The sequence below is a fragment of the Lagenorhynchus albirostris genome, chromosome 4 (genome assembly GCF_949774975.1).
Source record: "Lagenorhynchus albirostris chromosome 4, mLagAlb1.1, whole genome shotgun sequence".
Classification (NCBI taxonomy): domain Eukaryota; kingdom Metazoa; phylum Chordata; class Mammalia; order Artiodactyla; family Delphinidae; genus Lagenorhynchus; species Lagenorhynchus albirostris.
In genome coordinates this window covers 105,702,797-105,726,244 of record NC_083098.1, presented here as the reverse complement: position 1 = coordinate 105,726,244, position 23,448 = coordinate 105,702,797, and the positions used below count along the sequence as shown (strand labels likewise).

Genomic DNA, 23,448 nt, shown 5'->3' with positions numbered 1-23,448 from the left:
AAGTATAACGTGTATTTTTTACTGATTTATTTTCTCCTAAGATGGTGACCAAGATTTTCATAGCATCACTGACATGATGTAGCAATAATTTTTTGTTCGACTTTTTAGTCCAAAGCAGAAAGTGCGTTGCTGCAGGAAATTCCCACCCCTTGGCCCAGGCGCTTACGACGTCCCAGTGAGAAAGAATTGGAGACTGAATTTGGCACAGAGGTGAGAAATGGGCCATCCCTACTTTGTGACCAAGGACAGTGAAGCAGAATATAAATTTTCCAGCAAAAGTTCTAGAACAGAGCTATGCACAGACGAGGTGTTAAATGCTTATTATTAATAATAATAGCTACTATTTATAAAGTGCTACTCGGTGCCAGGCATTTTGCCAAGTCTGCCCCATGTTATCACATGCCCTTATCCCAACACACCTATGAGGTGGGTACTATTATTTCCATTCACATTTGATATATGAGGTTCAGAGGGGCTGCAAAGCTATCCCCAGGTCACAGGGCATGTACGTGGAGGAGTCAGGATTTGACCCCAGCTCTGTCTCATTCCCAGTCTGCCTCAAGGGTCAGTGTTGCTGGGTCCATGGATCTTGCTGGGAAACAGAGAAAGAGATGAGAGTAGAATCTGATCGTGGGGGCCTGAGTGTTACACTAAGGAGCACTGATGGTTTTTCATAAGCAGTGGAAAGCAATTGACAATAGGATCGGGAGGTGGTTTGAACGCACTGGGTTGATTTCTGTTTGAATCTGAGATGCCGGTGAGGCATCACAGCACGTGTTCCTCTGGAGATGCACATAGAGGAAGGGACCTGGGCCTGGAGAAACAGATTTTGGAAGCGTTTCTACTGTGGTCAGTTTTGAAGTTTTGAGAGTGCCTTTGCTTCCTGAGGGAAAGAAGACTGAATGAAGACAGTCTTACACTTGGAGAAAAACTGACAGTAAAAGCCCATGAATCAGAGTAGAAGCCAGTAAAAGACAGAAAGACGTAGCAGGGATGTTGCTGAAGGACAAGCATGTAAGAGGGTAAAAGAAGGAACAGAAAGAACAGAGCAAATGGCTCAATGAAGTGTTTGCAAGTCTAATCCAATGGTTTGTTTTTGATGATGATGGTTTTTGTTGTTTTCAAAGTCTATGCTTTAGGGATATTTCTGAAACACAACCACTGATTTCTTAGATGATGCCTTTTCTTTTTCTATGATGAGATGCTACAAATTTTTACCTATATTCATCCCAAACAAGCCAGAGATTGCATGACTACAAGGAAAGTTGCAGCCGTCCTCATAGGTTGTTGGAACACTCAGTCAGTCCCCTAAAAAGGCTTTATGACAATTTGCTACTCCATTCTACTGAGGACACATTTCTTGTTCTTTAATTCCAATTTATTTTCTTCCGTAAGAGCCATAATTGTAAGAGCCATAATTCTAAAATACTGGAAAATAAAGAAAAAGTCCCTGAAATCCCATCATGATGACACAAACACTTTGATTGTTTCAGCAGTTGTGTGAGTCTCGGCTTCTGGTCAAGTGGCCTAAGTGATAGGAGGGCCTGGTCTCCTATATCCGGCCTTGTATGTATCTTCTGATGGATAATCATTTCATACAGTCATGGTAGTTTTCACTCGTCCATGGGCCATGAATATGATACCCAAATCAAGTTGGAAGCTTTAGAGGTAAAAATGTAGTCTCTTGGCCCATAGGGTATTTATTTCTCCTTGTGAGCAGGACCTTGACCTGTATGTCTGTCATAATCTATCTCCCCTAAGAGCCATTCTGTGGATTTGAGGCAAACATCAACTGCCTTGCCCTTAGACCTGATCTCATGTTGCTAATGGAACATACCATTCACAAGCACATTTCTTCATGTATACACCTCAACCCAGAAGGAATATCTAAAAAGTGGTCCATTTATATCCTATGGAGCAAAGAGCAAAGCACACGAAGAACCCAGATGCTGGACCTCAGCTGCCCAGCATTCAGTGCTGGCAATCTCACACACTAGCTGTGTGACCTTGGACATGTAACTTATCTACTCTCTGGACCCCACTTTCCACCTCTGTAAAATAGGGATACTACTAGAACCCAATTCTTGGTATTGTTTTGAGGAATAAATGATCTCATACATGCTACAGTGTTTCAGACAGCACCTGGCACATGGTAAGCCCTCTCTCTGTAAGTGGTAGCTAGTGTTACAGGCTGTAGGGTCAGAGTGAAAAGGAGAAACCAGTTGGGAATATGGTAGAGAATCCAAATTATCAACACAAACCTGTGCTTAACTCTTGTTTGCATTTCTATTTACTTTATACTCAGCAGACTTGTGATAAGAGAACAAAGCCAAACACAAATCTCTAAGAACATGTCAACATCAAAGTGGAAATAACACAGAACTTTTGACTACTTGGTCTCCACTAGACACCACCATAACGTCTTTATTTTCTGGGCCTGGTTCTCTGTCCCAGGTGACCCAAGTTCTGATCCCTTGACACACTCTACCTGTGGCCCAGCCAGCATCTACAGGAGACTCCTTCCTGCCAGGTGCCCACTGGGCTCTGAATACACAGGGATGTCAGTCACAGCCTACACTCAAGGATCCCAGTAGGGATGACAGGCAGGTTATCAGACAATGGAAGTACAGGATGATTAAGATCTGTGCTGGGTGCTATTAGGAGCTCATAGAAAGGGCACATGGCTCCAGCCTTGGAGGCAGGTTACGTGAAATCTGAGGAGTCCTGGCTTAGGCAATGGTTCCTTATCTCTGACTCCAAAACACAAGTGGCAAAAGAATAAATAGATACACTGGGCTTCATCAAAATTAAACATTTCTGAGCTTCAAAGAAACCATCAAGAAAGTGAAAAGACAACACACAGAATGGGAGAGATTATTTGGAAATCATATATCTTGATTAATATCATGGCTGATATCAAGAATGTATAAACATCTGAGGTATCTGCAAGACAATCCAGATTAGGATGTCTTTTAAGGAATTAAAGACACTGATTAGCAGTTTAGAAGAGAGATCAGGGCTAGAACTAGTATATTTTGTAATTATGGTATGGTAAAAGTAATGAGACTTGATATTGCCTAGTTCAAGCTAGAAGAGGGCCATAGAGCCTTCTTGGAGGACACAACAAATTCAAGGGTGAGAAAGAATTCCTAGCTGGACACATGCACATATCATGATAGGCATTCAAGTTGAAATTAAATATCATTATTACTCTAAACCTATATAAAGATATTATAGATAATAGTTCTTAAAAATTTAATTCTGCACACTCAATCCTTTTAAATATATTTAATAGCTTTTAATATGCTAGTATAATTTACTTTTAAATATTTTTAGATCTTAATAAAAATTAAATTACAAGCTTTTTGATCAAGTCCATAAATAAAACCATCAATATTACAATAAAAGACACCAATGAAATTGTATTTTCGGAACTTAATAGCCTCTATGCCAAGCAAGTATAGAAAGGGATGGGAAGAAGCAAAAAGAATAAAATACTAATCTCCACATACACATATTTGCCACATGGAATTTAACCTACTTATCTTTTTTTTCTAAACGGCTAGTGTTTCTGCCTGGTCTTGTGTTTTAGTATCATCATCTTTACAGTTCTCTAAAACCCAAGGCTCGCCTACACACAGAGTCAAGCTTCTCTTCTCTCTTATTGGTTGAGCCCTTGGCTTGTTTTCATGCTGTCAAACACATCAGTCTCCCTCATGGGCTATCGGAGGTGGGGGGTTCTGAGGCAGGCAGGAGCAGAATGGCATCCTCAGCAGTGAAAGAGAAAGCTTTAGCCCTGTTTTATGAGAAGACTAAACTTGGAAAATCCTTAGAAAGTCTTCCTGATCCAGCACTGGAACCTGATCTTTAGTCTACGCTAATTTTTTTCAGTTGTTTCTCCTTACACTAAGTAATACCCATCTGCTTCTTTCCTCATCTTCAAAAGCACCATTTAAAATTCTGGAATTTACCAAGACAAATAACAACTCTTGGCATTGCACTGTGACATTTATTCATTAGCACGCCTTCAACTTCTATATAATTGAGTACTAGTACATAACTACTTAACCTTATACTGCAAAATGAGAAGATGGAGGAAAAGCGTAGAATTTTACATAAATTGGAAGTGTATGTATTCTCTTGCTAGTATGATAGATTATACCCAATTGATGTCCTCATTTTTATTCTGGCCATTGCTGGACATCTAGCTGCATTTAGGTGAAATTTTATAGCACCTTATCTTAGCTGTTCCAAGTGTTTCTAGCTTTCATCACACAGGTGTCTCTGGATAAATGCCTGAGGAGACTCAGTCAGCCATTCTGAGATTTAAACAAAACTGAAAGGCCAGGGCTGGGGCAGCCCTTGCCCACTTGGACTTATTTATAATCATTGATACTTTTCATCATAGACTGTTTGGAAATGATGCTCTGTGAGCTGGATAATCTATTGGTCTATAGGATGAAATAACACTTTTCATTTTCAGGTTTAATGACTATAAAATTTTATATTTGTTTAGTCTTGAGAGAGACAGAGCTGAGTAAGAAAATATTCAGCCACGTTAACATTCAAATATATTTGAAATTTGCAAACATTTCATTCCTTAGAAATGGTGAGATGCATCAATGGTCAGAAGATAAGACTTTTGAAGGTTAATGCTTGTTTTAGAACATCCTTAGTTTCTTGATTTAAATGGTGTCTCTATCATTTTTTTCTACTCGTATAGCCAGGTAGAGAGGTACAAAGGACTCAACAAGAAGATGACTCCCAAGGTTTTTCAAGAGTAAAATTCCATGATTCTGCACGAAAAATCAAGTCTAAACCCCCGGTGAGAAATGCTGTCTTTTTAAATCATGTTTGTTTTAAATCATGCATTCTTTAAATCATGTATTTTGTTGATTTGTTTGTTTTTCAAAAATATTCAATGAGAAATGACTATACACACAAGCTGACTCCTATTGCATGGAGTATGCGAGAAAAAGTATGAGAAATGATTCCTACTTTTGAAATCCTAGAATCATGTGGAGAGATTAGAATACTGCCTACTTTGGGGAAGGGAAATGCATGGAAGGGCAGGAAATGTTCATGATAAGACTACTTGTTCAGCCATGAAGTTGCACCAGCTTTTACTATGGGGAAAAAAAGGGGATAATAACTCAAGAAGAGTTAAAACAAACTCCCCAAAATGATCTTTTTTTTTATAAAAAAGTTTAACAAACACTGTATTGCTCAAAATTAAAAGTATCTCAGCATTGGCCTATAAAACAATTGAATCCACTTTTTTGCATTTTAATCATCTTTTCTAAAGCATTTACTGATATAAATAATGTATTTATGTGCTTGTAGGAAGGTAAATAATTGTTGATTTATAAAAAAAGTAACTCATTAAAGTTACTTAACTAAGGAGGCCTGTTGCATCTGTTAAAGTTCACCACCTTCAACAAAGGTAATATGCTTAGGAGGCCTAGAACGTGCCTGATGCTCTTAGCATCCAGCCAGCTGTCAGTGAACCGTGCAGAGGTCACCTCAGTTTAGATAATCCCAAATTCTATTGCTTGCTGCTTCTCTGTAGGTTCCGCCTGGCTTCCCTTCTGCTGAGGAAGCTTATAACTTTTTTACTTTCAACTTTGATCCCGAACCAGAGGAATCAGAGGAAAAACCAAAAGCAAAAAGTAGACATGGAACTAACCAAGAGGAGGAGGAAGGAGAGGAAGAAGAGCCACCTGTGCAAGAAGGAGTAAACAAAATGGTATTTACTATTAGGATGGTAATGAGGAGAGGGATGATGATGGTGATGGTGATGATGCTATTGGTGATGATGGTGATGATGGTGATGATGGTATTGGGGATGATGGGGATGATGGGGATGATGATCGTGATGATGGGGATGGTGACGATGATGGGGACGATGATGGGGACAATGATTGTGATGATATCCCAGCCAGGAAAAAAGTGGCTGGGAACAAACTCACCACCACCACACAGAACAACTCATCCATGTCCTAACTGAAAGCAATAAGAATACCAGATTCACATTGCTTTCTTAGCCCTTGATTTTACCCCATAATCTTGGGACTAAGTACCTTAATTAAATCTGTCCATCTTTCTCTTGTGGGAAAAAAAAAAAGTATAGCAACATCATTTACAGATTTTTCTTGCTAGACTCCACACAAGGATTAGTATTCATTTCATATACAAAATGTTTACCTCTCCAAGGCAAATGAAACCTCTCTCTCTCTCTCTCCCCACAACCTTACAGGTGAGCAGGTTTTTGTGCCCCATACCACACCCAAGTTACAACTCAGAATCTGTAATTGTGGGTGGGATGTGTGAAATCGAAGAAAACATGCTATTAAAAATGGGCAGGGGCTTCCCTGGTGGCACAGTGGTTGAGAGTCCGCCTGCCGATGCAGGGGACACGGGTTTGTGCCCCGGTCCGGGAGGATCCCACATGCCGCGGAGCGGCTGGGCCCGTGAGCCATGGCCGCTGAGCCTGCGCGTCCGGAGCCTGTGCTCCGCAATGGGGGAGGCCACAGCAGTGAGAGACCCGCGTACCACAAAAAAAAAAAAAAAAAGGGCAGAGGACTTGAACAGCCATGTCTCCAAGGAAGATATACAAAGGGCCAGTAAGTACATGAAAAGATGCTTAACAGCACTAATCATTAGGGAAACGCAAATCAAAAGCACAATAAGATACCACTTTACACAAATTAAAGTGACTATTATAAGATAGATAGATAGGTAGGTAGGTAGATAAAGGAAGGAAGGGAGGGAAGGAGGGAGGCAGGAAGGAAGGAAAAGTGCTGGCAAGTATGTGGAGAAACTTGTGCATTGTTGATGGTGATGCAACGTGGTACAGCTGCTGTGGAAAAAGCCTATTTCTGAGGTTCCTCAGAAATTGAAACATAGAACTAACTACCATACAATCCAGCAATACCCAAAAGAACTGAAAGCAGACACTCAAACAGATATTTGTACACTCGTGTTGACAGAAGCATTATTTACAATAGCCAGAAAGGAAGGAAATTCTGACATATGCTAAACATGGATGAACCTTGAAGACATTATGCTAAGTGAAATAAGCCGGTTACAAAAGGACAAATATCGTGTGATCCCACTTTCGTGAGGTACCTAGAGTTGTCAAGTTCATGGAGAAAGACAGTACATTGGTGGTTGCCAGGGACTGGAGGAGGGGGAAACGGGGAGATATTGTTTAATGGGGACAGAGTTTCAGTTGGGGAAGATGAAAAAGTTCTGGAGATGGATGGTGACGTTGGTTGTACGACAATGTAAATATACTTAATGCCACAGAACTGTACATTTAAATGGGGTTAATATGATTTTATGTTACTTATATTTTACCACATTAAAAAACAAAAAGGAAAACACACCGGAATGTTTCAGAATTTGCACAGTTGGCCTATTTCTGTGCTTAGCTTTTAGTCACCTCCCTTGAAAAATGACTCCCAGAAATGGAATTTCTTACCTAGGTCTATGAAAGCTTGGGAATACTTTAGTGTGCTCTATAATAATTGTTTCACAAATCTATATTCAGCTAGTTCTGGCTCAGGATGTCTCATGAGGCTGCAGACAAGGTGGCCAAGGCTGCATTCATCTGAAGGCTTGACTGAGTTGGGAGGGTTTGCTTCCAAGGTGGCTCACCCATCTGCCCAGCAAGTGCTGGTTGTTGGCGGGAGGCCTCAGTTCAGACCTTCCTGTAAAGCTGCCTGAGTGTCCTAATGACATGACAGCTGGTTTCCCCAAAGCAAGTGATCTGAGAGGAAGCAAGGAGGAAGCCAGGATGCCTTTTATGACCTAGTATCAGACTCTACATAACCAAACTCATATTCTACTCACAGAAGCAAGTCACTAAGTACGGCCCAGATAGAAAGGAGGAGTATCAGGCTCCACTTTTTTTTTGCGGTACACGAGCCTCTCACTGTTGTGGCCTCTCCCGTTGCGGAGCACAGGCTCCGGACGCGCAGGCTCAGCGGCCATGGCTCATGGGCCCAGCCGCTCCGCGGCATGTGGGATCTTCCCAGACCGGGGCACGAACCCGCGTCCCCTGCATCGGCAGGCGGACTCTCAACCGCTGCGCCACCAGGGAAGCCCTCTTGCTGTTTTTTTAATGAAATGCAGGACGAGGAAGAGCTGCTCGATGGCGGGGATGCTGAACATCTCCTACTGGGCTTAGATCACGCGGCTGAAGATTTTGTGGCAGTCAGACCTGCGGAATATGAAAGTGTCCACATCCGTCTGCAGATGGAAAAAGAACTCCTGTTCATACCCAGCACGTTGACAGGTACTTGCTCTCTTTATCGTCCTACTCAACTTAGGCATCTTCGTTTTCCTTCAAATGAAATATGGCTGGTGTATAAGGATGCCTGATTTCCACAACTGATCCCAATTTCTAATCTAATTTCATAATCAAGAAATATGTTCAGACAAAAAAATATAGAACATGGGAAAATATCCATTCAACAACACTTATCGATAGACTAGCAGAAGAAATACCAGGATGCTATGGGAACCCCTCCACCAAATCCATGACCAGTTCTGGGGCTGAGAGTGTGTGAGACTCTGAGATTCAGGCTGTGAAATGGAAAAACTCAGTTTCATCCTCTACTAACACTCAACACTTCTAGAACACTTCTGTGACCAGATGTGTGGGTTTCTTCCCACAGCAACCAATTCTCCAACACCAGCTAGGTGTCCTACAACTGAATTCTGACAGCGTCTACCTGGGGTTAGCACAGAACCCACAGATTTAGGGCTCAGTCCCACAAGACTTCCCCCTACCTCCCATGCCAACCCTAGGTATTGGGTCACCAGGTTACCCACAGCTCTATTTGACTCTACTACAATGAGATGGTTCCATGACACCATCTTCAGGTTGAATAATTTGCTACAACAGCACGTAGAACTGAAGGAAACACTTACTTATATTTACTGGTCTATTATACACTAAAGAAAATGGTAGAGGATGCAGATGAAGAGGTGCATAGGGCGAGGTATGAGGGAAAGCTTCCATGCCCTCTCCAGGCACACAACCTCCCAGCACCTCCATGCGTTCACCAACCAGGAAGCTCTCTAAACCCCTTCAGTGAGGATTGTTACGGAGGCGTCAATTATGTAGGCATGATTGATTACATCATGGCCACTGGTGATGGATTCTCTCTCTAGACCCTCTCCTGTCCCGGAGGTAGGGATAGAGGGAGGCAGATGCTGAAAGCCCCAGCCCTCTGCTCACATGCTTGGTTTCCCTGGCCACCAGCACCCATCCTGACAGGAGCCCCAGCCACCTGTCATCTCATTAGCATACAGGAGACAGTTACCACTCCAGAGATTCCAGGGGTTTGAAGAGCTGTGTGCCAGGAACATGGCTGGCCAAGCTTCCTCCTCCATGGGGAAATGGCCAGGCTACTGAAGCCGGGACCATCTGACTGATTCCCAGGTACATCTCCTTTCTCCCTCTCTTTCCTGGGTCTCCCTTTGCTCTTTTTTCCCCCTGGAATTTCCTTTCCTCCTGAGAGTTCCTGAGGGATCCCCCTAGTTCCAGTGAGTCCTGCAGGAGTGCACCCCTCAGGCTGGGAAGGAGGCCTGAGCTTATCTTACTTGGAAGTTGGATTTCTTTTCATTTGTCCTGTTCTATTTAAGTTCCAATTAAATACTGAGCCAAAAGCAAATTATTGTTTCTTTTTGAGAGGTCATTTTGAATCAACTATGTTCAAAGTATCATAATTTGCTGGACATCCCAAGTTTCTTTTTCAAGTAGGTAGCTGGCAAAAGTACCCAAGGATTTTAACTTTACAATAATAATAATAGTAATAATAACAGTGAATGCATTCTGTGCGTTGATTCCACCTGGTACTTTTCCAAATGCTTGATGTGTATCAACGAACGTGCCTCACCCACCCACCAGGGCTGGAGAAGTGACTTTTTGTCATGCCCATTCTACAGATGAAGAAGTAGAAGCTCAGAGGAGTTAGGGATCTGGCCCAAGACCATGAAGCTAGTAAAGCAAGGCAGGTTTCCGATCTAGGGGACCTGCCCCGGAGGCCACCCACGTGCACATGCATCCTGATGCTTCTTCGGGGAGAGAGGCGTCGCAGCAGCCTTAGCCAAGGAGGAGCTTCGTCACTTGGGTTTTTGCTCAGAGGATTCACTGTCAGGCCTCTCCCTGGAGCCCACCTGAGTTGGGGATGGAGGTTAGACCCCAGGGGCTGTCTCAGACCGGGCCAGAAACTGGGAGTTGGTAGAGGCAGTGGAAGAGGCTTAGGGAGTCCTGGTTGCACTGCGCGTGCTCTGAGCAGGGAATCGGGGCCTCCATTCCGTGGAGGCAACCCCACGACCAAGCACAGAGACCCAGCTCTTCCTTCCTGAGGTATGACCTTTAACATGTTCCTCTATTCTCAGGTGCCTCACCTGAAGACAGGGGACAATGAAACTATCCTGTAAGGTGACTCTGGGCATTTATTTTTATTTTGAGCATTGAGGAAATAATATGAGTGAAGTGCCTATGTTGCGACTAGCACTTAGCAGGGGATGAAAAATAAGAACTTCTATTACTGTTGCTGTTTTCTTGTTACTGTTTAGAGAATGGTCTCCAAAGCAGAGTGAGTTCATCCCAGGGGTATAGGAAGAAAACATCAAGACTTCTACTTACATTTATTTTTAATCTCATCCTTTCCTAATTTAATTTTGCTTGTGCCATGTGCATACATAATAAATAAACATACATATAATGAGCAAGTGCCCAAAACGTTGCGATGAAAAGCTTTGAAGACCATTGGACTAGTGGTGGACTGACGTTTAGACTTGTGGATAGATGAGGTGGGCGACAGAAAAAAAGGTAAAACGATAGTTTGCTCCGCATTTTCTAAGGACCCAGAGATAGGTTTTCCCAGGAATACTGGTATTAGTTGTTTTTTGTGGATGGGTTTGGGATGCAGCGTGTCCAAATGGCCACACGCTGGAAAATTAGCAGATTCAGGGATCTGGGGTGTTTTAGAGTGAGATAATTATAAAACAAAAATAAGTCTCCACCTTTCATTGTTCATTGCCAAATTGCATCCTGACCTTCATGTCAGCAGCGGCCAGCTTCTCCTCTAGCCCACTCTGCTGAAGAAGCAGGCCCAGATGTCTTTTTGGAATTGCGGATCTGCTCAGTCACTCCCTGGCACAAGGTCTTCAGTGACCCCACCCCCTTGACCAGAACCCAAGCTCCTCTGAGACGTGCAGGGCTCTCCCGGCTCTCCCTCCTGCCCTCTGCTGACATTATCTCCAGGTACTGCTCCTGCCCTCGGCACCATTGCATTCTGGGTGTTTCTGTTTCCCACTCAGCACAGGCTGTTCCCTTGGGCAGACACACTTGCTCATCCCATCACCAGCTCTTTCCCTCTCAATCTTCAGGAGGCAGTGCAAATGGAAAAGCCTGTTTTTCACCGCTCCATCTCAAGTCTATCCCCTTCCCGCCCTGCATTATTATCACAGGTGTTCTTTTCTTCACCGTGCTTACCATTCTCTGAAATCATCTTGTTCCGTCCTTTGTTGGCTGTTGCTGCCTGTCGCTCCCACTGACCCCACAGAGCCTCCTGAGCACCGGGCACAGGGAAGCTGTCAGCAAAGATCTGATCTATGAACAGATCAAAGAGTGAGGGAGTAAATGAAGTCACGTTGACTCAAGTGAACTTTTTAATTTACAAAGCACTTCCTCATACTTTACTTCATTTAATTCTCCCAAGACCCCAAAGAAATAGATATTACAATCACTTTTGTATGAAAGGAAAGGGTTCAAAGAAGCATCTGGTCCAAATTCACTCTGCTGATGAGCCCAGGAGCAGCTCCTCTGATTTGGGTACCACAGTCCTCGCAGTGTGTGAGGCCACGCGGGCGAGTTAGGTGTGGAATATCCAACATGATACTGCGGGTAAACACATTCATCTTTCCCTTGGTCCTGCTTCCATCAATCAGTTTGGAGCATTTGCAGTTTCCAAGAATATAAGTAAAACCTCCGGTGGTGGTTTTCATTCACCAAATTGTGGTTTGAAACGTTCAGGTTGGCACTAATGAGGCTTGTATTTATTTATGAACTGTCTAGTGCCTACGTATAAAAAGCTTCCTGAGAATATGCAGCCCAGGTACCCGGAAGACGAAGGCCTTTACATCGGGGCAAGACTGGAGGTGCCGAGAACCAACCAGAACATCATGGAGAACAGGTTGCTGATGCAGGAGCCCGTAAGCTCTCAGCCCTGCTGCCTCATTGTAGCCCAGGAGGGATTCATGGATCCTCTTTATCCTATGGGCCATCACTGCAGCGTGGTACTCATTTCCTCCTGAGAGCGTCTGCACAGTGGTTCATTCTTTTTTTTTTTTTTTTCAATTTGTCCTCAATATGTTCAGTGGCCCTCAAACATCACACCCTCTCCTCTGCTCAAATCCCATCTTCTGCAAGCTGGAGTCAGGCTCCTCCTGTTAAATCCGATATTGGCAACCTTTTCCCAATTCACAGAAATTTTTAATCGTCCAAAGATAGAATGTTCTCAATTGTTTTTCTCCTTAGTTGCCTTTCTTAATTTTTGACGAATAGACAATACATTTTTCTTAAACAATCCTTTAATTTTTTTCTTAAACTTTTTTTGAGGAGAGAAGGTTGAAAACTATATCTTAAATTAATTCTGGGGGCATTAGTGAAAACTCAATTTCTAATGGAAACAGAGACTTTAAAATATTTACCGGGCAGGGGGATGGTGCATGAAATACGTATGTTGACAGAGAATTTCCCTGCAAATGCTGTTTATTTTGTAAACCATTTTCTGTCCCTCTGCTTGATCCCCAGGGGAGGAGATGGTTTGGAGATGATGGAAGAATCCTAGCACTGCCAAACCCCATCAAGCCATTTCCTTCAAGACCACCCATGCTGACACAGGAGCAAGACATTAAGGCAGAACTCGAAACACTGTATAAAAAGGTAAACCTCCCTCCCCATTTTTAATACATAAATTTGCTTGAAAGTGCTTTGCTTTTTGAATAGATTGGAATGACGAATTTGCAACATTCTATTTTGACTTTTTTTTAATAATTCACTATCTTACACATGCAAAGCAAACAGCAGGCATATTATATAAGAGTGAGTCTCCTGCCCTCACCAAATCCCTTCTTAAACAAGGAATGAGTTTCCCAGGTAGGAATGGCTAGGTCAGCGTCTTTATTCACATAACCAGGTTAGCTACCCTGATTTTTTTTTCTTTTCTCTCTGTCATCTCACATATACTGCAGGATTATTTCCCCCTCGTTTTCTCTTTATAATATAACTGGAGATTTTCTATCCTTGCAAATCCTTTTTATGGTATGTTCCTCAGCTCTGGGACCACGCTGCCTGATTTGAGTCCTGGCCCTGTCACTCACTGGGCGAACTTGGCTCTCCCCGTCTCTGTGCTGCGATTTCTCCATCTATAAAATGGGAGTAATAATAGCATCTGCCTCCTAGGATTGTTGTGCAGATGGTTAAGATAATACATAAAAGTGCTTCAAACAGAGCTCAGTGAGGGCTGGCTGGTGTTGAATAGACAGTTGCCTGCTTTCAAATTTAATTATATTGCTCTTGCTTTCCTGAAATGTCCAGCAAGGATCACCTCCTTCAGAAACTCGTGTAATTATTTCAACACTGCTAGTGTGAAAGAGAATAAGGGGATATAAGATCATTCTATATAGCTATAGAGAGGCGTGTTGAACAGGGAAGACACAGGCCCAAGTCAGAGAATCTGAGCAGTTGGGTGTCCTACTGGGTTGTGCTTCGGGAAGCTCCCTTGACCACTCTGGAGCTGTTTCCTTAATTGAAAAATCTTCATCATCTCTACCTCATACGACTTTTGTGAGTATTGAGGTGATGTATCTGTTTGCACTTTTTTTTAATGAATTTCTATAAAATATTGCTATTACAGACAAATAGTAATGCGTGACTACTTTGTGCAGAAATGTGACCCTGGGAGTAGGTTTACAAAACAAGCATAAACCGAAGTCCTAGTCCATGGGGGATTTATCATCTACTTGCTTATATGACAAAGGTACATGATATAATTAGTGATCCAGACAATATCGTCTTATGCATGTGTACTAATCCATCACCTTATCTCTTCATCCATCCAACCATTTCAGCAAGAAACACTGATATAATGAAGCAAAAAAATATGGGTTAAAGTTAGAAAATAGAAGAGTGATTACTATGGAGAGTAGGATCTTGAGGGAGCCAATTAAGATTAATCTTATATGTCTCCTTTAGAAGTTCTGAGCTAATTGAGAAATGCACAGGAATCAGAGAGGGATGCAGGTTTCAGCTGCAACTAAGGATAAAGCTGGACAGCAGAATGCTGCTTGGACACAAGACCAATTGGGCTTCCGGCTCCATCTCCCAAGAGTTCTGTCCCCCCATCCAGAGAAGGGCCCCAATGAGTTCACCACGTGGACTGCCATGGAGAACCCACGGGGCCAGTGAGCAGGCTCTCGGGAGAGAGCTGAGAAGGGACAGCTAGAGGCCACCGGTTACTCTGCCCAGCAAAGAATTTGGACCAATGGATCTTGGGCTCCAGTTGACTCTCTAATCAAGCAGTCTTCCTTCTCTTTTGGGAAGGAGCCAGTGGGGATGCGAGAGTGGGGAGAGCACAGAGAGTTTCCTCCCAATACTTTTGAGAGGGGAGACCTTCCTATCTTGTGCGCAGAAACAGGAAAGTAGAAGAAAATAATAGTTCCACTACGAGGGGCTGGTCATCCTGCATCACAGAGCAAAAGTTAGAGAAGGGAGAACTCTAAAGGGGCTGAAGTCTTCCAAGGTCATTTCATAGAAAGTTAGGCTTCAAACATAGCAAAGCATAGAGACTCTGTCAGCGTGCCTAAGAAAGAAGCAAAGGTTATATTAGAGGTTATAAAGAGGTAGGAATAACCTCTTTGTTTCTCCTCCCTCTTTGTTTCCTACCTCTTTGTTATCCCTACCTCTTTGTTTCTCCATAACAGGTTGCCTATTAATTTCACTGTTGATTTGTATACCTCAGTCTTTTTTTTTTTAATGTGTTTATGGAACTTTCTAGTAATTCAAACAACAATGCATTTCTTTCGGAGTTAATTTTTTACAGTTCTATTGATTTACTAACTTTCACCTTTTCTTACATTTATTCAGGTCTGTCTGATGCCAAAACCCATTTTTTCTCCTCTCTGTTCCATGTAATAGGCTTGCCTTTAAGAAGCAGTGTTAAATGCATATGACCTATATTTTCAGTCTAATGTCCAAACATACCTTATATCTGGGAGTTTTGACATGATGCAGGAGCAGAGAAATAGATAAACAGGCAGTGATTGTTTTGTTCATAGATCATTAATCTATCTTAGCTCTCCTTCCTCCACTACCCTGAGAGTAACAAAGGGCAAATACTGTTTTATTCCTCTTCTACCCCTCGCACTTGGCAGGAAGCCTGGCATGTAGGAATGCCTTAGTAAAAGTGTGAATTGAATATCATTTAAATGACTCAGTTGAGCTGAATGAATCTAGAAGACATTCCTTGTTTTCTACTCCTCTCCTTAACTCGGCTGTCTCTCCTATAAAACAGTAGCCCTCTTAGAGCCTGGCTTCATCCTGGCAACTAAATGATGGAAAACCAAGTCGGTGCGCTAGATCAGGAATTGGCAATTGATGAATTTACACTTCAGAGCTCTCAGGTCTGATGCTAACCCAGCAGGACTGACCAAACCCATCCTGGATGGGAGTCAAGCCTGGCTCTTCTTTGATTAGACTGCCAGTTCAAACGAGGGAGTGTATGTCCTCCTATTAGATAAATGAGGAGGTTTATTTAGAAGGGAGTTGGTATTCAGCCCTCCTTCTTTGAACATTTTCCTTAATTACAGAGGGAAAAGAAGTAGTTTTTAAAAGCGAAATATTCTGCTGCTACTAAACTGAGATTCTTTTTTAGAGACCATTAAAGATAGAGAAATGCAAAAAGATTAGATGTTGTGCAAAGAACAAAGTTAAACCTCAAATGAGAAAGATTGCAATTTAATACCTCGTAAGAAGTAACTAACCCAAAAATAAAAAATAAAAATTCCAAATGAGACATTGCAGGTAAAACATAAACAATATTATGCAGTTTGCTTAAGCATAATAGCAAAGTAAGTTTAGGGTTGCTGAAAGCTGTTCCAACAGCCTCCTTCCTCCCTCCCTCCCTCCCTCCCTCCCTTCCTCCCTCCCTCCCTCCCTCCCTCCCTCCCTTCCTTCCTTCCTTCCTCCTGCCTTCCATCCTACCTTTCCTCCTGCCTTTCTTCTTTTCTTTTTAATTCTTTCCGTCCTCAACTGAGTCTACTATATTCTTAGTTGTGCTAAACTCTGGAAACTCAGAGGTAGCAACATTCAAACTTGGCCTTAGAGAGACTTTGTGCCTAGTGGGGGGAGACAGAAATGTCATCAAGTGTTAAAGGCACAGTGATTAGAAGTCAACATGGCATTCCCAGGGACATATGTGTAGCTGCCTCCTCTTTTTTCAAAACTGCACACTAATCTGAGGAATTTAGCATAATTCCAACCTCCTTGTTCATCACAACATGATAAAACTATCACTTTCCCCTTCCACTATTCTCAGCCATTTTTCACAGAAGCATTGGTCCCCTACTGTGTAATGAGCACTGCAGTAGTCAGCACTCTTTGGGTTGCAAGTGACAGAAACCCACTGCAAACTAGCTTAAGCAAAGAGAGAACTTGGTGGCTCACAAAATTGGGAAGGTTCTGGAGATAAATCACAAAATGAAGGAGGGGCTTTAGGAACTAGGACTCTGGGACCAGGGACTCTGTGCCAGCAGGTGTCTCTCTCTGCCTCTCTTTCTCCTGGTTCTCCTTGAATGTTGACCGGTCTCCTTCTCTCCTGTTGTAGGCAGGCCAGAATTCTCCATGTGTTAGGACCCTTGATAACCTAAGCTTAGAAACTCCAGAGGAAAGGGATCATATCTTTCCCCAAGGTTCACATTATCAACACCAAGGACAAACTAGTCAGATTTAAGTGGGACATATGCCCCCCCCACCAACCTCATGTCGTAGAGATATACCCAGAAGATGGAGAATGAGAAAGCTTCCCAGAGAAGACCAGAACAACAGCTATAGAATCTACTGCAGGCTCTGGGCTGGATTCAGGTTCTGTTGCTATTATTTTCCCAGGACAAATATAGAAACTTTTATTTTAATTCCACCAATGATTGTTCTTTTTCTGTCCAACCTTAAAAATTCTGTCTCCATCGGCAAGCAACTCTGAACACACTGAGAACATCAGCAGATAATCCATGTACATCACCTCTGATAGTTTGTGTTTTCAGTTTTCCACTGAAGACTGAAGAATCAATTTCAAAATTAAAATAATATACCTTATAAATATTATTTATTTTTAGGAGAAAGTTTTTGTACTGTTTTCATAAAAGAAAACAGATACAACAGAAAGAAAGACAAGAGACTAGGGGTCTTTCTCCCTAATAGGAAGAGAGTTGGGGGTCTTTTGAGCAGTCTAACCCAAAGCCCACCAGGAGTCCTGGAAGCTTTTTCACTTGGTTGAGCTGAGCTGAAGGCAGAGACCAGCAGCAGTCATTTAAACATGGGCTAATGAAGATTTGGGGGAGGAGACACAAAGTACAGCTGACCTAGGTAACATTAGGACCATACTACCGACATTACTTACTCATACTAAGAAGAGTACAAGATGGAACCTGAGGGCCACACCCTGAGCGACTTCAGAACTCTGCAACCCATGGTAAGAGGAACAGCAAAGCAAGGACCAGCAGGAGCCAGACAATTACAGAGGAATTTTCCGTCAGGTCTGTGGATTGATGTTTAGTGGTACACATCTTTGTGAGGTGGGAATTTTTAAATTCCTCCAGGTGGTCAGTGTGACAGTAAGACACAGAGTCACCACATGAAGATTAAAAGCCTCTAACACGAATGCAGGTTATAACTGGATACTTTTGCTTGAATGAAAGAAAAGAGATGGGCCTCCATTGTTGCGGTGTGAAGTGTAAGGATATTAATGTCAAAATTAGGACTTTCATAAGGTACAAAATATTGGCATAGGACCCCTGTAGGGATGGGCTTTCCTCCCTGTAAATCCAAATGGAAGCTCAATTCAGCATATTTTGGAAGGTACTAAGGTATAGTCAATGCATTCTTATTCAAGCATAGCATATTTGTAAACACATCCCAGTTTTACAAGAACATTTTTTAAAAATAAAAAATCTATAGGTCTTCTCATCAAAAAAACAGACTTAATGTTATTTTATAGAAAAAACTTGTCCTTTTATGAAAACATAGGGTACACTGTACAGGCGTCCTGCAGGAAATCATAAGTTCTGAATATACATTAATTGTCTACTAATTCAGGGGGAAATAAGTATGAAATTGAATGGCTAAAAGGAAATATACTCATATATCCTTACTCGTGAATACTGGTACAAAGCAGGCAACAAGACAACCCAACAACAAATTTACTGGTAAATGAAGACTCATGTGTATATGCTTTACTCTAAGTGCAAATACTGGTACTATTTCAATGACTAAGAGTAACTGAAAAGCAGATCACACTATATAACATGAGAATACATTTTTGGACATGTATACATGTATACATACACACAGTGTATACATGTATACATTTTTGGACATGTATACATACACACAGTGTGACCTGTTTTCCATACTTAGTCTGATGGGGAGAATGTTAGGATCTTGTGATGCAGGATTCTAACTCTGGAGCCCCCTCTTCCAGTTCCCATCCCTCCCTCTGCACATCTCAGACTTCATCCTTCCTGCCCCAAGTTATAAAGATCACACCCCATTTTTCCCCTTTCAATCTATTGCTGCTCGCAGACAGGCCTCACTACGTTGTAGGCAACCAAAAATCTCTATGGAATTGTTGCAGGAAGGGGGACCCCTTCCAGGGCCCAAGCATGGGCTCTTGTCTAATGGCCAGCAGTTCCCTAACAGAATGAACCAGGTGATATGTGTGAAGTGCTTTATATGATGCCTAGTGACCTACAAAATGCCAACTGGATCTTCTTCCTCAGCCTCCCATTTGTACGATAAAGAGATAGAGGCACGGAGATGTGTAGTGACTTGCCCAAGGTTCCAGAGCAAGTTAGAGGTGGAGCCACAGCTAGAATCCAAGGCTTCTGACCCCAGTTCAGCATCTTTACATAATACCATGAAGACGAATTAAATGAAGAGATTCCTGAACACGTTACCCGCAATTAACATCGGATAGATGCTTCACTTCTGACTAGAATATTTGCAGCTTCCAATTTACCTCATAACTTATAAATAATACATTTGGGCCACATAATCTTTTCTAGATAACATAAATAGCTTCCAAAAACTCCTCTCTGCAAAGGGGAGGATCGAGTGAAGTGTGTCAAACCCCACATCCTGACTGTAGTCAATGTCTATGACAAGGAGAGAACATGAAGACACAAAATCAAAAAGGTATCCTCCCCACCTTGGAGCTCTGCAACCTCCAAAACTAGTCACCTACAAGCAGCAGTGATCAACATAGAATATCTTGATGAGTTTAAGGAAGAAAAACAGAGATTTATCTGACACTCTGTACACCAAGTGATCCAGGAAAGTCCCAGTGGAAATTTCCACTCCTGTTTTCTACACACTCAGCTGCCCCAACTATCTCTTCCTCTGTTATTTTGCAGACTGACTTTCTTCTTCCCAGGAAAACTAGGTGCCCGCCTGAAGCTCGGTTCAGTATGTTAGTCTCTGGCTGTTGTCTACAAACTAAAAACTCCACGTGGAGAGTATATCTATGATCCAAATAATGATCAGTTTGGATTAGAATCTATGCTTCTCTCATTAAAAGAATTTCAAGGTCACCAGCTGCAAAGCCCAAGATTTCCAGGAAATGGGATAGTCGCATGACAAAGATTAGGGCAATGACTTAGTAGAGATAAACCCTAAAAGACCTAGGAAAGCAAGATTGAAATGATTTCTTTTCTCACTCCTTGTCCTTCATTTTACTTTTCAAGTGTTCAAAAAGGGCAGGCCCCTAAAACCCCAGGGAACAGGGAATGGAGCAAGGTTCTCCTGGCTTGATTAGGGTAGGAAATATTTTGCATCTGACTTTTCCCATTGCACATCAGATCAGTATCTAGGAAGTGCTTTAACTGTGTTTCCCCTACACTCTGCTCTCTTTGGCAGGCAGTAAAATACATCCACAGAAGTCAGCATTTGATTGGATCTGGAGACCCTCCTGGAAATTTCCAACTGGACATTGATATTTTGGGGTTAATCTTCACACATCATCCCTGTTTTAGCCGAGAGCATGTTTTGGCAGCCAAACTGGCCCAGTTATATGACCAGTACCTTGCAAGACGCCAGAGACACAAGGCACAATTTCTTACCGACAAGGTACCCGTGATCTCTTCCATGCCAATTGTTGAGGGGGTTGGTTCTCCTGAGGAGCCCAAACAACAAAAATACCTTCTAGCAGCAAATGCTCGTGTGCTTCCTTCATGTTCCCTCTGTCTAGGATATGATGTGTTGACCTACCTAGAGGCACAAGAAAGGATACAACCATGTACATTTAACCTGTACAAATTCAGTGGCACACACTTGGTTGAAAGAACGATTCCTGCAAACAGAGCAAGGGATCTCGCCCACTGGCAGTGGGTAGCTGTGTCTTGCTTACGTGATCTCATATGATGAGACCATTCATGGCCTGAGAATCTCTGTGTCCTTAGAGACATTCTCATTGTTATATGTAATTTACCCTAACATGGTACCTAAACAAGTCAGTTGTTTCAACGTAAGGAAATGTCTACCCATTTTGGATTTACTTCTAATGTGACACTGTCCCGTGGGATCTCCATGGGTAGTTTTGACTATAGACAACTTTTGCCCTGACTTTAAAACCTTACTACCCAAATAAGATATAACGCCACAATATCTCCTCCTATAGGTCTATAATTTTATGCTCTCTTTATATCACAAGAATGTCGTTATATGTCCAGGCCCCAGAGAGACCCCCACCCCACCTTGAAAGAAAACTTGTTTCTGAGACAGTAGAGTAAAAGTAGCATCTGTCATGAGCAGCTGGGTCTGGGCCACAGAACAAGGATGGACACACACAGTTCTTTATTATTCCTTTTTTTTTTTTTTTTTAATAGAAGCAATAGCTGTCTGTCAAAATTCACTTCAGTGAAAGCATGGAGATGGCTGGATGCTTGCACATCCCTTCACAGGTTGCTGACATCATTTTGCCCTGGAGAAGTGGGTGGGCCCAAGCCCATCACTTGTAGTAAGGAGTAGAGCTACTAACTCAGATCTTGTATCCATATCTTTTCTAGCTCCAAGCTCTAAGAAATGCTGTTCAGATGGGCCTTAACCCAGCAAAAACTCCTAAGTCTCTTGAAACAACCCAAAAAACCATCAATGAGTATAAATCTGAAATTCGGTGAGTAAAATCTATAACTACTGCTTTTTTTCCCCTGTACACATTGAGAGTTTATTTTTTCAGAGTTTTTCTGAATGCACTGCATACATTAAGCCAAATGAAATAACGATATATGTCGATCATATTAACACCAAATTTGAAGTCCAAGAAATGAAAGAAGACGGGAGGGCGCACAGGGGGAATAGGGTAACTTGCACACTCTGCTAGTGTAAACAAATATTGCTACAGCCACCACTTCAGAGAGCAGCCTGTCCAGAGACAAGCAAGGAGTTGAAAATGCCAGCAGACTAGGACCCGGCAATTCTGCTTCAGACACATGTACTCCAAGGAGCTGTGTGCACATGTGCACTGGACATGTGTGCAAGCATTTCACAGCATCACTTACAAGAGTAAGAAGCTAGAGATAACCCCACACCAGAATGAACCCATCTGCTTCAATCTTTATATGAACGTCCCTCCCACAGTTAGAAGGACCAAATTAGATCTGCGTATTTCATGGATAAAGTAGTGCTGAATAAAAAAATCAGTTGTAAGAGGAGACATGCTGTGTGATACAGGTCACAAGCCCTAAAGAGCATGTGAAACAATACTCATGTGTTCCAGGTACGCACATGTGTGTTACATACAGACGGAAAAGACACACATGCCAGTTTCTTCCTCCAGGGAGGGAGAGAAGGGGATGGAATGGAGAGGTCTTCAAATGGAACTCTAACATTGCAAAACAAACAAACAAAAATTCTGAGTAAATGTGAAAAAATGTTAGTAAGTGTCACATTATTTATTATATGTGCTCTTCTATATCTTGAAATTTTTCATAATTAAAATTCAAAAATTAAAACCCTGATCATTGCCAAACAATAAGGAAACATACAATGTAGAATGTGAACATTTATTCTAGAGTCCTATTTCTCAGGGAAAATCATGGGTAACAGTTTTTTGCTAGTTCTTCCACATATATATACATGTGTGTATACATATATATACACAGATGTGTTTATGTGTATATATTTTACTTTTTTAAAGAATCACATTGCATTTACCGCCTTGCAACTTGCTTTTTTATGTAAAATGCATCTGAGACCTTTTCCTATCATAGTACATCTAGGTCTATATCATTGTTTAAGAGCTGACATTATATAGATTTTACATTCCCCATTAATAGGTGTTTGTATTATTCCTATTTTTTATTACTTTAAGTTGTACTCTAACACTCCTGTATGTATATATTTGTGTACCTGTATAAGTATTTCCACAGAATAAATTCTTAGAACAGGAATTAATAAATCAAGGGGTTTATCATTTTTAATTTTTATTGGAGTATAGTTGATTTACAATGTCATGTTATTTTCTGCTGTACAGCAAAGTGAATCAGTTACACATATACATATATCCACTCTTTTTCAGATTGTGTTCCCATATAGATCATTACAGAGTACTAAGTAGAGTTCCCTGTGCTATCCAGTAGGTCCTTATTAGTTATCTATTCAAGGAATTTAAATGTATACTTTTCTCTTCACAATCTGCCCTTGAGTTGGAAATTCTCCTACCGAAGTGAAAATTAGTGATGTTTGTATACTATGGTTGTAAAAGTGTGAGGAGTATGTTTAAAAATGAAAATTCTTATTTATGTTAAAAGAAAAGCACATTGCCTCCTCCTCGTGAAAGTAATTTTTGTTTTAGTATACACTGAGTAAGAAAAAGTGACAAAAAGCTACTCTGGATACAATGAAGGTTTGATATGGAATTGCATTTATTAATCAGTATTTGAGAAACAGTAGCAGAATCGTGTGTGAGTCCTACAGACCATGCCAGGTGGACCCATGGATCGCAGACCCATTGCAAACATCCTGCCACCCCTGGAGATGGAAACCACTGAGATTCAGCATTTCAGATGCAGTGAAAGAGTGGATTTTAGTCCTTTACTGACTTTTCACGTGGTGGAAAAGCAAATTCTAAGCAGATGGTCTGTTCCTGGATATCT

At 41.8% G+C, this 23,448-nt stretch overlaps 1 protein-coding gene across 2 annotated transcripts in view; it reads left to right on the top strand.

The window, feature by feature from the left end:
* CC2D2A (coiled-coil and C2 domain containing 2A) overlaps positions 1-23,448 on the top strand; it is a 135,743-nt gene that overhangs the window by 34,248 nt on the left and 78,047 nt on the right. For both annotated transcript variants that reach the window (XM_060148486.1, XM_060148487.1), the window contains 8 exons: positions 109-210; positions 4,724-4,825; positions 5,570-5,746; positions 8,137-8,299; positions 12,098-12,234; positions 12,836-12,967; positions 20,213-20,422; positions 21,361-21,467. In XM_060148486.1, coding sequence (XP_060004469.1) covers positions 109-210; positions 4,724-4,825; positions 5,570-5,746; positions 8,137-8,299; positions 12,098-12,234; positions 12,836-12,967; positions 20,213-20,422; positions 21,361-21,467 — 1,130 coding nt within the window. The remainder of the gene's footprint in view (positions 1-108; positions 211-4,723; positions 4,826-5,569; positions 5,747-8,136; positions 8,300-12,097; positions 12,235-12,835; positions 12,968-20,212; positions 20,423-21,360; positions 21,468-23,448) is intronic.